This window comes from Rhopilema esculentum, chromosome 4, assembly GCF_057945365.1.
Source record: "Rhopilema esculentum isolate cy_ngs chromosome 4, ASM5794536v1, whole genome shotgun sequence".
NCBI classification, from domain to species: domain Eukaryota; kingdom Metazoa; phylum Cnidaria; class Scyphozoa; order Rhizostomeae; family Rhizostomatidae; genus Rhopilema; species Rhopilema esculentum.
In genome coordinates this window covers 8,529,586-8,541,586 of record NC_142818.1, presented here as the reverse complement: position 1 = coordinate 8,541,586, position 12,001 = coordinate 8,529,586, and the positions used below count along the sequence as shown (strand labels likewise).

Sequence of the window (12,001 nt, the reverse complement as noted above, 5' to 3'; positions counted from 1 at the left end):
CTTCAGCAAAAAGACGATATTTGACTTAGAAATGGGATTTTTCTAATTTTCTTCCAAACATAAACAAGACAAATTTTGTGATTCAAGCTAGTAGAGTTGTTTGGTCTCTCTATAAATACAACTTCTATCTTGACAACAAAGGAGAACGCCTACGAAAGCTCAACTGTATCTAAATGCAATTTCAATTAAAGTTGATACACACCACCATATGCAAAAATATGTATCCGTCTCCTTGCAAATAAGTTTATCAAACAATCCTCTCTATTATCACTCGGTGCGACATTGCCAGATCCCTATTGCCACTCGGTGCAATAAATAGTAAGAATATTTTTAAATTTGTCGAGAAGATAATGATAGGTGAAGTGACTTTTAAAGTTTGCAAATCAAAATTCTGATGTTTCTCTGTTGAATTATTTAAATGTCGTCAGCAAGAGCCATGGCGCGAACAGCCAGATGGAAACGAGGTTATGCTTAGGGGCTAAATCTGATAATCCATAAAATTCTTTGCGCTGCTTGAAACTAACACCTCTGACCGCCAACTTTGTTGCTAAATGGGAGACCAGTCAATCTTTGAATTATTGGATCCAGGAATGATTTTCAAAATGAAACCTAGAATGGATTTTGGGTGTGGAATACCATGCTCGCATAGAGATCGTCATAATGGTTTATACTGGAACTCGTATTTGAGCTTGTTTATAATTCTTTATTTCATTACAATACTAAGATGATTTAATGCAATTTGATTAGAGTAATTTTCTTAAGGGGGTACTTGTCCTTTGGCTCAATCACTTGAGCTGTTCTGGTTTGCTAAACGGAGGGTTAAATAGGCGTCAATAATAGGTTTGCGGCTTCATGGCCTCGACCCTATTTCTACGTGCGGCCTACAGAGCTGAAATGGGTTTTCTGTGGACTGCGGCTAGCATAAAATGCCCCTTGCGTCTTTTGATGTAAATTGGCAACGGTTTATGGCCTTCAGGATCTGGACGTACTTCCAAAAAATTATATAATGAAGGTTTGGGCCAACACAACAGCCTGTTCTCTGAATCAGAGTGAGCTCCATAAGAACTTGTCATACAGTTACTTCTAGCAATGTTTCCCTTTTACTTAAATACGGTTATTACACTTTTTGTGTCACAGCATGTTTTGTTATCGCGGTAGCTTCTTTGCGCTTCATTTCATTACGGATGGCGGCATTTGGCTGCCTTTTTGCACTGTTTTACGCCTTTTGAACCCCCCTTTAAAAGGCCCCCTTTAGAGCGTAGCTTCTTGACCATTGAATTTCCTCGAGGAACTATGGTTTTTAGGACACAAGCCTGGATCTCTGTCTCACTTAGCTTTTAGAGCCGCATTACAAGCATAAAGCTCGTTTCTCCCCCAATCCTTCCACCCTCGTTCGGTTACTCTATATGAATATATTTGCATTTTTTATACAACCCTGGCGTTTTGAATTTTTTCAGAATCCGCAATGTTTCTACCTCTGGGTATCTTAGATCTTTTTGAGGTTTTAATAAATGCTTAATAATCACAACTAAAATGTGCTCTTTACTTTATCTTCATATATTTACTGATAAATTACCCTTTCCAACAAGTGACCGTTTCTTTGAAGGGGCATCTTAAACATTATAACAGGGACCGCTCACCATTTTAAAGTGGAGGGACTGAAATGGGTGGGCCCGAAAACTTTTTGAGGCCACACTCTCTAGAACGCCGGAGAACGCCCCTTTTCGAAAATACTTGCTAATTTCTACTCAATTTTATAAACAGTCTGGTGTGGAGAAGATATCAATAAGTATGAAAATAGGCGAGATTAGCTTGAGGGTAACACAACACCAAGCTGACCAAGTTAGAAAATCATTAAACAAGATAAAACACCTAGAAAATGAACAAAAAAGGTTTCCAGTTAAGAAAAACTGCTACTGCATAGGAGTTAACTATCCAAAGTTGTCTTGGAGTAAACCTTCCAAAAAAGTTTCTAGCCTATTAATGCAAAAAGTTAGGGGGGTGTATAGCCCTGGCTGCGCGTTGCCTGCATTATAAATGGGGGCGTTATGTAATTTACAACGCGTTCTGTACCAGGTACATTGCGTCACCTACCAACCCGGCTGTAGGTGTTAACAGTCACTCTGGATGTCTTGCAACCGATGGACGCGATTATCACCGTCGGGGACCAGTTGTTAGCCCCAGCGTTCCCACTTGTACTCATTCACCGACTTCGGAAGGATGGAGAGTTGCTCTGCGGCGCAACGGGCTTGTTGTTGTTGCTGCTAACGAAGTAGTAATTTCTTGGTAAAACATGGTTGACAAACTTTGAAATTCGATTTGGCGTCCAAATGTTTACCTTGAAAGATGGACACATCGGTTACGGCAGGTTAGGAATGCTAACTTTATTTCATGCAACGTATCACGAAGATTTCTATGAATCTAGCTTTTATTGCACCTATTTAGATGCAGGCTTTCTGCCAAGTCAGAACACTAGCTTTCGCGCCAGATCGATCAATTTTCTAAGAAATACGAATTCTTGATTTAGCAACGCACTTGATCGTCAACTGGCCTATATAGATAAAATTTCATAATATTTTTTGTAATATGTAATTGATTTTCTAGTAACTATATGTATTTTTACACAATTAATCGCAAAAATCGTAATCAATCAACCTTGGCATTCGTAACTACAACTAGGCCACCTTGATCCTTTAATAACGTTATGTTATGACGTCAGAAGAGACCCCAACTTTAAAATATGCTCGTCCACTGAATCTTCTAATATAATGAAACTTTATAATTGTTGCCTTAAAGTTTTTTCAGTCAAAATTTCTTTAAAAGGTTTTATGAAATCTTTAGTTTTTAAGCTTCAAATGTCCAACATTAAGTAATGATGCAATGAGATTAATTGCTACAGGATACTAAAATATACTTTTATAAATCTTGGAACTTCATGGAATTTATTGAGTCTGCAGAGAATGCTAGCTCTTGAAGATATCTCACACATGCTCAGTCGTTTCAGGCATGTTTTTACATACACAAACCTTCTTTAACCAATTTATTGAGCATAAACAGAAGTTATTCAACAGTATAGCCATTGTTTGGTGTGCAGTTTCGACTGTTGGCAAGTAACACTGTTCTTGTTTTGTGTATAAGCCTGTCATACTCTTCAGACTTGGTATTTATTGTTAATAGCATTTCTAGTTCATTTTAGTTTAGTTCAAAACGTTTTAATTTTTTCTAAACGATTAAGGTATCTTAAGGTAATTTTTTCTAAAACAGAAATGCTGCAAATAAGTGCTAACATTAATGCAAATCACTACAAATGCAAGGTGATTGGAAGTCACCTTTGTTTTTATCTCTTCTTTCCATGCTGTTGACTTGTTTCTCTTATTTTAATAAGGTTGCTTGCAAAGATGTGATCCTTTATGGGAGCTTAGTTCTAGTAGTATGTTTAAGAAGTCTGAAAACCATTGTTTGAAGCAATTTTTTCTGATATGCCACTGATAAGTTTATCAAAGGACTTCTACCCAAACCTTATAATGATAGTTTGTTTTGGGAATCAGTGATGCTATTTGTCACGAGTCTTACATTATATTTTGGGATCCTAGCAGGTCTTGGAGTCTAACAGCTATATATTTGCTGCACAAACAGTATAGGGTGTTCTTTTCTATTTTTTTTTCCAGAGGGAATAAAATATTTGCCTAAAGTTTCAGGGTTTTTATAGCATTTTCAATGTTGCTTTCCATTTAAATAATTGACAGAAAATATAAGAAAACTTTTTGATTTTTTCCACAGTCAACAATGCTATACTGGAGGCACTGCAAAAAGCAGGTGAAGTTGGGCTTCACGTTGATGACCTTGTAAAATTGCTTGGCTTCAATGAGAAGAAGCAGATCTTGCCAAGGCTCTATAATCTGCATGGCAGAAAGCTAATTGAAAAGCTCAGTGGGCAAACATGGAGAGTGAAAGTTGAAAAGAAAATGGACGAAGGTACAAATTACAAATTTGACAATAAATTGTAAATAATACTCTTTTAGACCTACCAAGTCCATCTGTTTCCTTAAATCAGTATATATTTGTAAATAATTTCTCCAAAATAAAAGCAAATTTAGCTAGATGTATTAATTGATGCAACTTGTTGCTTGCCATGGTCACAGCACAAGACAGGAATCTTATGCAAACCTGAAACAGAAACCTGAGGAAATATCCATCATGAAAACAAGCTTTAACTGGGTTTTAAATTTCCTGTAATGCAGATCAAACCAAATATAACAAACGCTTGTTTCGCTTTTGACAATACAGAGTTTTGTAACTGATTGGCACAGGTGTATCTCCACCCCCGGTTGTCCTTTGAAATCATACCTGATCATGGGTGTTTTTAGTAGCTGGTATTGAGAGAACTTTTTGTTGATTTAATTACTCTGTTGTGGAATTACTCTGGTGCTTAAGTTTTGATGTAGATTTATGGTTTTCCTTAGGCCAGGAAGATACTGATGATCCTATGACGTCAAAAACAGGTATGTATTGGTCGGTTTTTCCCTTTGTTGTCTATCTTTGTTGAGAAGTGAAAGGATTGCATCACTCTTTTTTAAACACTTTGAAGATGTATAAAATGTGAACAGAACTGAATGCTCTGTTCTTACTGTCTTCTTGACAGCATGATACCAGTGTATTGAGGAATTAGATGACTGATTGTTAGATATCCCCATCACCATTCAAGAAATGAGCATATTTTTTACTTGCTATATCAGCATACCAGTCCTGCTTTGCAAACATTAATTTACAGTCAAGTCAGTCCTTCAAGCGGTGTGAGGAAATGGTTTAACTTGGTGAAAGTCCAAATTACCCAGGGTATGACTTTTGACTTGAGTAAGGTAGGAAATTTCAGTAGGAATTAAAAATCAAATTGACTTAGTGAAAGTCCAAGTTATCCGGGGTACTACTTTATGAGCTTCAATTGTATTTGCATTAACATATAATGGTGACAATTAATTCAAGTCACGTGCCATTGATTTTTTCACATGGAACATCCCTCTTTATATTTTTTAACTGACTGTCATCTTTTATCAACATATGATGCATTGAAAGCACTGTTAGGTTATAGACAAGGACCAACCAAGCATACCCAGCCCTTTCACATTCAAAGTTTCACACACGACATAAGTTGTGTGCGCGATTGAAATTTATATTTCAGGGAAATTTTTGACAAAACAGAAAATTATTTGAAGAAAATTATTAAGCAACTTTATGTATTTCAAACAAAAGTAATAACACAACAATATGAACATAATGGAATTGTCTCGGTAAATACTTGCTTATACAAAGAATTTTATAATCATCTAATTGATCTAATAATGTCACTGTTGCTGCTGTTGATATCGCTTTTTTCGCTACTTTCCTTTCGATCTCTTTTGTTTACAGTCGGGCATCGGTATACTTTTTCTTGCTTTTTCAAATTTTTTCCTTCTTCTTCCTGAATGTAAACAGATTTCAAGAGCTCGCTCTATGATATCGTCTCTTTCTTCTCAACTCCACAGAGATGAATTTGCAAAAAACATTAAATTTTCATTTAGTGTATCATGCTTCATCGTTGAAGAGAATATTAGTGACGCCGCTGAATGTTCTTTCAAGTTTAGAGTTTGATCTAGAAATTGATGTTATGAGACTTGCTACTTCGCAAAGTTTTGGAAATTCCCAACGACAGTAAATCAAGATCAACATCCAGAGATCTTGAGCCAGAGGCCGCTTCTTAAAAAAGCTGGGCAACTCAATTTTGAAACTTTTCCATTCTCTGACAACTTTATTAGGCTCAAATTTAGCAAATTTCATTGAATCTTCTTACAGAACATCTTCATTTCTATAGGCATCTTCGCTGGTCCAAAACTGCGGATCAAACCACACATTCTTGCATATACTTCACTGTTATAATCTTCAAACCTTGCTTTGATAAGATCAATCAATGATGAAATAACTTTCCTATGATTTTTTGTACACTTTTAGTGCAGGAATTGTTGGAAAATGGATTCATTACAGCACTAGCAGTTTGTCTACATGCTTTTCTTGTCTCGAGCCATTAAAAATTCCTCTAAACGAGAATTGTAGCTGTTCAAAAATTTGTCGCTTGTTACATGGTTGTTACTATTTCAGTCAAACTTTGTTGCAATTCTAAAATGGTTCTCACAGCAGAAAGAGGAATTTCAAACGGAAAAATAAAAGACAAACAACTGGAAATTTTGACAATTTTTTGTAATTTTATACAACTTTTCTATAAGAATCTACCACAAAACACGCTCTTGAGTGGTATCCCTTCCTTCCAATCTATTCAGTCTAATTCCGATTCCGGGATTTTATTTAGAAAAATGCGACAGTAATTAAAAAGTGTGTCTGTTGATGCGAATCATTCTTTATGATAAAAATGAAAAAGAAAAATCTTCATGCGCTGTCTTGACTTGCACGTGCACGATAAACCGCTCCCATCACGATGTCTGGGTGCGTGCCTGCGCGCTCAAGCGCTATCGGGTGCATCCCACTGAAAGGCCTACATTCCGTTCAGTATTCTGTGTTTCTGTTTTTCTGTATTAGTCTTTTACAAGTGTTGTTACCTTCAACTTTCGCCATCATTTCTTTCAGAGTTTCAAAATGAACAAAAGCCTCAAACTGCCCAATTTGCCTCATACGAAGGAAACAGCAAAACTATTTCATATAAAAATATCCTGCAAGAGTACTGCCAAAAGCAGTATGTTCCGGTTCCTTCTTACCGATCAGAGAAGACGGATTTTGGCTTCCTAGGAATTGTGTCATTCGGAGCAGAACAAATTAAGTCACGTGTTGCCATGCCTTCCATGAAAGAATCTGAGCAAATGGTTGCCTTTGAGGCATTAAAAATCATCAAAGTATTACCAGATGATGCTAAATACAATCTACCAGCTCCATTCAATTTACCATGTAAGTGATACCGTTATTAATTTAAAGTTTACAGTGATAACCTCAGCTTGTGTATTAGGTTTTAACCTGCATAGAGTTGATTAAGATCTTATTTGTTAAGGAACTTTTTCATCTCAGAAGAAAATCCTGCAATTTTGACCTTTTTGAAAAAGCTTTCTTTTTCTTATTTTTTCTCCTAAACGACTTAAACAGTTTGATTTTTCAATTTTCTTGACATTTAATTCCCACTACTATTTTTTGAAGTAGCAAAGTAGTTTTCACGACCTCTGGGACATTTTTTCCTGTGACTTTTTTTATTGAAATAGGTTACAAATTTGTTGAAATATAGCCAATCTCAAGTTTGCAAGCAGATAACTGTTCAATCATATTCCAACAATGTAACCAGGAAAAGTGCATAAGATTTTTTGGCTATATCTCACCAGCTTTGCTGAGATTTGGCGCCTTTTCACAATACACTTCAGATAGGATGGTCATAAATCAGACGATTTTGAAAAAAGATTTTTTCATGTCATCGTGACTTTACGACTCTGTAAGACTGTTTTGGTGTTCGAGCTTTCTATTAAAAAGTTCTGAAACATAATTGTGGTAGACGTGCCTGGTCATTTCTCTCAAATAGATAACGAGGACTTGTCGTTTTGTCTTGTCCTATGTATGGCTAGCGACTCTAAACGGAAAATGTAAAATTTGAAGGCTTTATTGAAACATCAAAAGGGTAAATGCTTAGTTGAGCCCATTGCAGTAAAATATGGAAAGCTATTTCTTGGCTTTAATTGCACAGTGTCCTTCAAGCTTCAAATTGAGAATGTCAAGACTTTTTGAAATGGAAGCGAACGCTATGGACTTTTGTAGATATCTAGAATTTTGGATATGGCTTTGAAATAATCAAAATATTTTAGATTTTTGCACTTTTCAAAGCCATTTTCAAATTTCAATCGTTCCAACTTCATTCGTACGTTTGAATGTCTGAATTAACTTACTTTATTTTTTCATATGCATGTCACTGGTGCTATATATAATTTCAGCCAGAAAACGGAAGCCGGTGCAGACGTTTCCCTCTGCATCTCCAGCCAGCAAAATTCAAAATATGCAACAACAGGATTGTCTGTCTTGGAAAAATTTACTTCAGGAGACTGCACAAAAGAAAAATTTAAAAATGCCTGAGTATCATGTCAGCATTAATGGGAAGAATTTTGTAGCTACAGTGGAGTTCCAGGGTAGAACATTCACATCGATTAGCTCATTTGATAAGAAGAAATCCGCTGAACAGAATGCCGCACTCGTAGCTTTGCATGCTCTTGGTGTTGTCCAGACACCTCCTACTTCCATGATGGGAGATGGTACAAATTCAAGTGCAGAGACACCCAATGGCACAAAGATGCAAGGCAATAATATGCCAAGTACTCCGCTGTGGATGCCTTCTGGTAAGAGATTCGTATTCAGATTTGGAGTTGGTGGTGTATTTTTTATCCCCTCATTGTTATAAATTACGAGAGTCCATAAAAATGAAGTAGAGGAAAGGTTGAAATTCAAGGTTTGTTTTCTCATATTTTTTTGTGAACAGTTTTTTTGCGGTACAGAACTTGAAAATGGCTTTGAAAAAGCAAGCATTTTACAACATGTGATAGCAGGAAGAATCGCAGGATACGCTGTCCGCCGGATTCTGTGAATCTTGCGATGAGTTTAACTACAAAGATAAAATTCAGGAACAAAGCAAAACTGCGACGAGAATCCAATGAGAGAAATTTTCAAATAAATTAAATATAATGAAAAGTAATATTTCGCCCCGGCATACAGGGCTTCATAAGAATGAATGAAAGATAGATGTCCCAGTTGCGTATAGATGTCCCAGTTGCGGATCGAAATAAGCCAATCAGAAAAATGCAAGCACAAGACCGGTATAGTTGACCAATCAGTGCCGCGTGCCTAAAGAAAAATCACCACTGGAGTCCAAGAGAGAAAACAAACTATTTCTGTCTACACAATGGCGGCTTTTTCGTTTGTATTGATTCGATTCCAAAACTGCTTGATGGAAAGACGACCGGGCTCTGCCAAACCGATAATAGCTCGCAATTATTTGTACACGTGATTTATGGGCTGTATCGAATTGTTACTCTTTCAATTCATTATGTAAACAATGTTGCAAAATATATATATCCTAATGATCGTAATTTTTCCCAAGGGTCTACGCATGGCAGCCAGAAAAACCAGCCTAATGACAACTACAAGAACAGGTTGCAAGAATGCGTCCAAAAGAAGCACGCTGCTTTGCCTGAGTACATAACCACTTACGAATCACTTTGTGGTAGCACAGGATTTGTTTGCAGAGTTTCTTTGGGCGGTAGAGTCTTCCAGGGCAATTTGAAACAGTGCAAGAAGGACGCCGAAAAGGATGCAGCGCGAGTTGCCATGATTTCTTTGGGCCTTATTCCAATCTAATTTGATTAAAGATAGCATCGTCAAGATCTGGCTCCCAAATATTTGTGGCGAAGACTGAATCCCTTGACAGAATTCCTTGAGTGAATGCATTTTTGCCGCCCTTAACATCACAGTTCATGATATTGGGTTCGTTTGTTTATTTGAAGTAAAATATTATGCTATATGACTTCAAGATCTAGGATTACTCCATCGTGACGCCGTATAGATTCCTTTTTTTAAATTTCTGTTAGTTCCAATTTAGCCAAAAATCTTTAATCTTTATTAGTTAATGTCGTCGATATTTATCTCTACCACTTCAATATAATTTCTTAAGGTTCCCAGTTTCCAGTTATGATGATAATGTATTAATGTCGATGCTCTAAATTCCTGTTAGTTCCAATGTCAGCTAAAATTTCTTTAATCTTCATTGGTTTACGTTCTCTTGATTTTTCTCTGCCCCTCCATTCGCCTTCATAATACTTTCTGAAGAAGAAGACACCATAATTAAAAAAAGAAACTCTAACTGACCTGTGGCTGTTTTGCTACGTTGCTTGTCAGTTTTTGTAATATCCTCAAGCCCTGTTCTTTCTGCCTTGTCCGTTAACAGAGGACCCTGTTTTGATGAATTAGGATCTGATGAAAGTGAAATGTATTCTATTCTTTGCGGAGAGTACATGTGCTCATCCTTCATCTGCTCTCATCGGGAGCCTCGTGCAATCTTTAAACACAACAGACCGTTTCTTACCAGAGAATAGCTATCAGGTCAATTTAAATGCGTAGAAAGATATTTGTTATGCATTTTAGCATTTTATTCTCCTAAAGTTGCTCTTATGGACGTTTTATCGGAAATAATTATTCCAGCTTTTTAAAACTCTTGTTAGTACGATTGTTTATCGACTGTTGTTGATGTGCTTAGAGCGCCATTGTCTTTTAACATATTGCTCATCTCGAACTTGATTTCTTTTAAACAACATAGCATAGCATTGTCTTTGTCACTTGTTACAAGGCATTACAATGTATTTGTTTCTATTCCATGGGCTTTTAGTTGTAGTTAGTTCTTGTATTTTTGTAAACAATTATTGTTTAAAACCTTAGAAGCAAAGAAACCATCTGTTTTTAGCGGAATCTCTATTATCACTAGCTTTTGGAAAAGTTTACCTATGTAAGATGTAGTGAAAGTATTAGTAAAAAATTATCAAACCGTACTAATTTCAATTTGTGTCAAACATTTCATGCCCTAACGGTGTACAGTGGCTGGGTAAAGGTCCCCTGAAGTTTCCCAACAAGTATCCCAAGCTTAAAATATGTCCGTTTCTTTCATGAAATATTTTCATGAAAAAATATGCTGAAACCAATTTTTTTTAAAAATCGGAAAGATGAAACGTTTGCCTCTTGATTATGTTATCCAAGAAAAATGTATAAAAACTGTATCAATATTCAGGGAACTTTCCTTTTGAAGTGCCAAATAGTTTTGAGAATCTAAATCGTGGCGACGTTTTCGTTGTAATATTTCGTGTTCATCTACACAGCCAAATAGTGAATTTATTGCTTCTTGCGTTAGATTTACAGGATAATTCTACTGCAATTGAAATTCGAGGTTTTTCGAGAAAACACCCAATACAGTCAAATGAAGAAGCTTTGGTATCATTATAATCAAATCTGTAAGAATTGAAAGAAAATATTGAAGAAGGTTGACTTTCAATAAAGGAGACTTTGCTAACCTACATATAGAATTGATCCTTTTGTTGTACTCTGTTGTGCTCCACCCTTATGAACTCCCCAGCGTTTCACTTGGAATGTCCGTTAACAAACCTGTATCGTCACGAGACTCACTTTCATAAAGTCATCTACATAAACTCCCATATGGATACTCATTGCACGTTCAGCTGTTGGAACATTTCCCTTAGGTGATGTTTGCTTCCACATTTATCTAGAATTGGCGTCCTGTAAACTTCGCCTTACATAAAAGATGGTGTGCGTAGATGTATTCGAATACAAGCGTTATGTTGCATTTCAAATAAATTTTACTTCTTTCGCTTTCGTTTCAATACATGCATTACGTTCCAAGCTGCTCACCCTGGACTGTCCGCCGTTCTTCTCACAGAGACTTGTTTGCAGCCGTTACAACGCAACAGTTACTTGCGGAAAAGGTTTTCCTGTTATATAAAGTCCTTATCCGACTATAATCAACGACAGACTCGAACAAACATGTAAGTCATTTGACATAGATTCTGTATATTGACATATAAGTTAACTGGCTTATCGTTGTTGGTTATGTATCTTATGATTGGGCGATTTCAGCTATGGAACTTATGTCTCGCAAATCTTGTTTCTACAAAGGCGTGAACTTTCGTTTGACGTCCAAATGTGGGTCTTTCCTACTTTTCTTAATAATACCAACATGACGCTAAAACGTAAGAAGCATTTTTATTGCAAGCAAGCTTTGTTATCTTTCTTAAAAGAAATTATCCGATATATTCCCAGGCTATTGATATTTTGAAATGAAGCTATGAGATTTATCATGTCTTAGACAGGAACGAAAATACCGGGGGGGGGTGTGGGGGGGTGTGACACCCCCCCCCCCCAATCTTAAAAATAGCCGATTTCGCAGGGCAATCGAAGATTTCGCAGGGCGCCAAGAAGAGCTTTATTGCCG

At 36.5% G+C, this 12,001-nt stretch overlaps 1 protein-coding gene across 2 annotated transcripts; it reads left to right on the top strand.

Moving 5' to 3' along the window:
* The first annotated feature begins 2,208 nt into the window (after positions 1-2,208).
* Positions 2,209-10,548, top strand: LOC135690574 (uncharacterized). 2 transcript variants are annotated; one of them, XM_065208165.2, is made up of 6 exons: positions 2,209-2,368; positions 3,781-3,975; positions 4,464-4,502; positions 6,616-6,930; positions 7,953-8,351; positions 9,110-10,548. In XM_065208165.2, the coding sequence occupies exons 1-6, from the start codon at positions 2,347-2,349 to the stop codon at positions 9,364-9,366; spliced, it is 1,227 nt and encodes a 408-aa protein (XP_065064237.2). In that variant the 5' UTR covers positions 2,209-2,346; the 3' UTR covers positions 9,367-10,548. The 2 variants fall into 2 exon arrangements, with proteins under 2 accessions (XP_065064237.2, XP_088972272.1); XM_089116146.1 differs by lacking the exon at positions 2,209-2,368 and adding an exon at positions 2,389-3,106.
* Positions 10,549-12,001: the final 1,453 nt, after the last annotated feature.

Excerpts from the sequence above, each read along its gene's own strand:
- LOC135690574 (XM_089116146.1), top strand. The coding sequence starts at position 3,007 with ATGTTTTTACATACACAAACCTTCTTTAACCAATTTATTGAGCATAAA. Across the intron at positions 3,107-3,780 it reads GTGTGCAGTTTCGACTGTTG|TCAACAATGCTATACTGGAG; the intron begins GCAAGTAACACT and ends TTTTTTCCACAG. Across the intron at positions 8,352-9,109 it reads TCCGCTGTGGATGCCTTCTG|GGTCTACGCATGGCAGCCAG; the intron begins GTAAGAGATTCG and ends ATTTTTCCCAAG.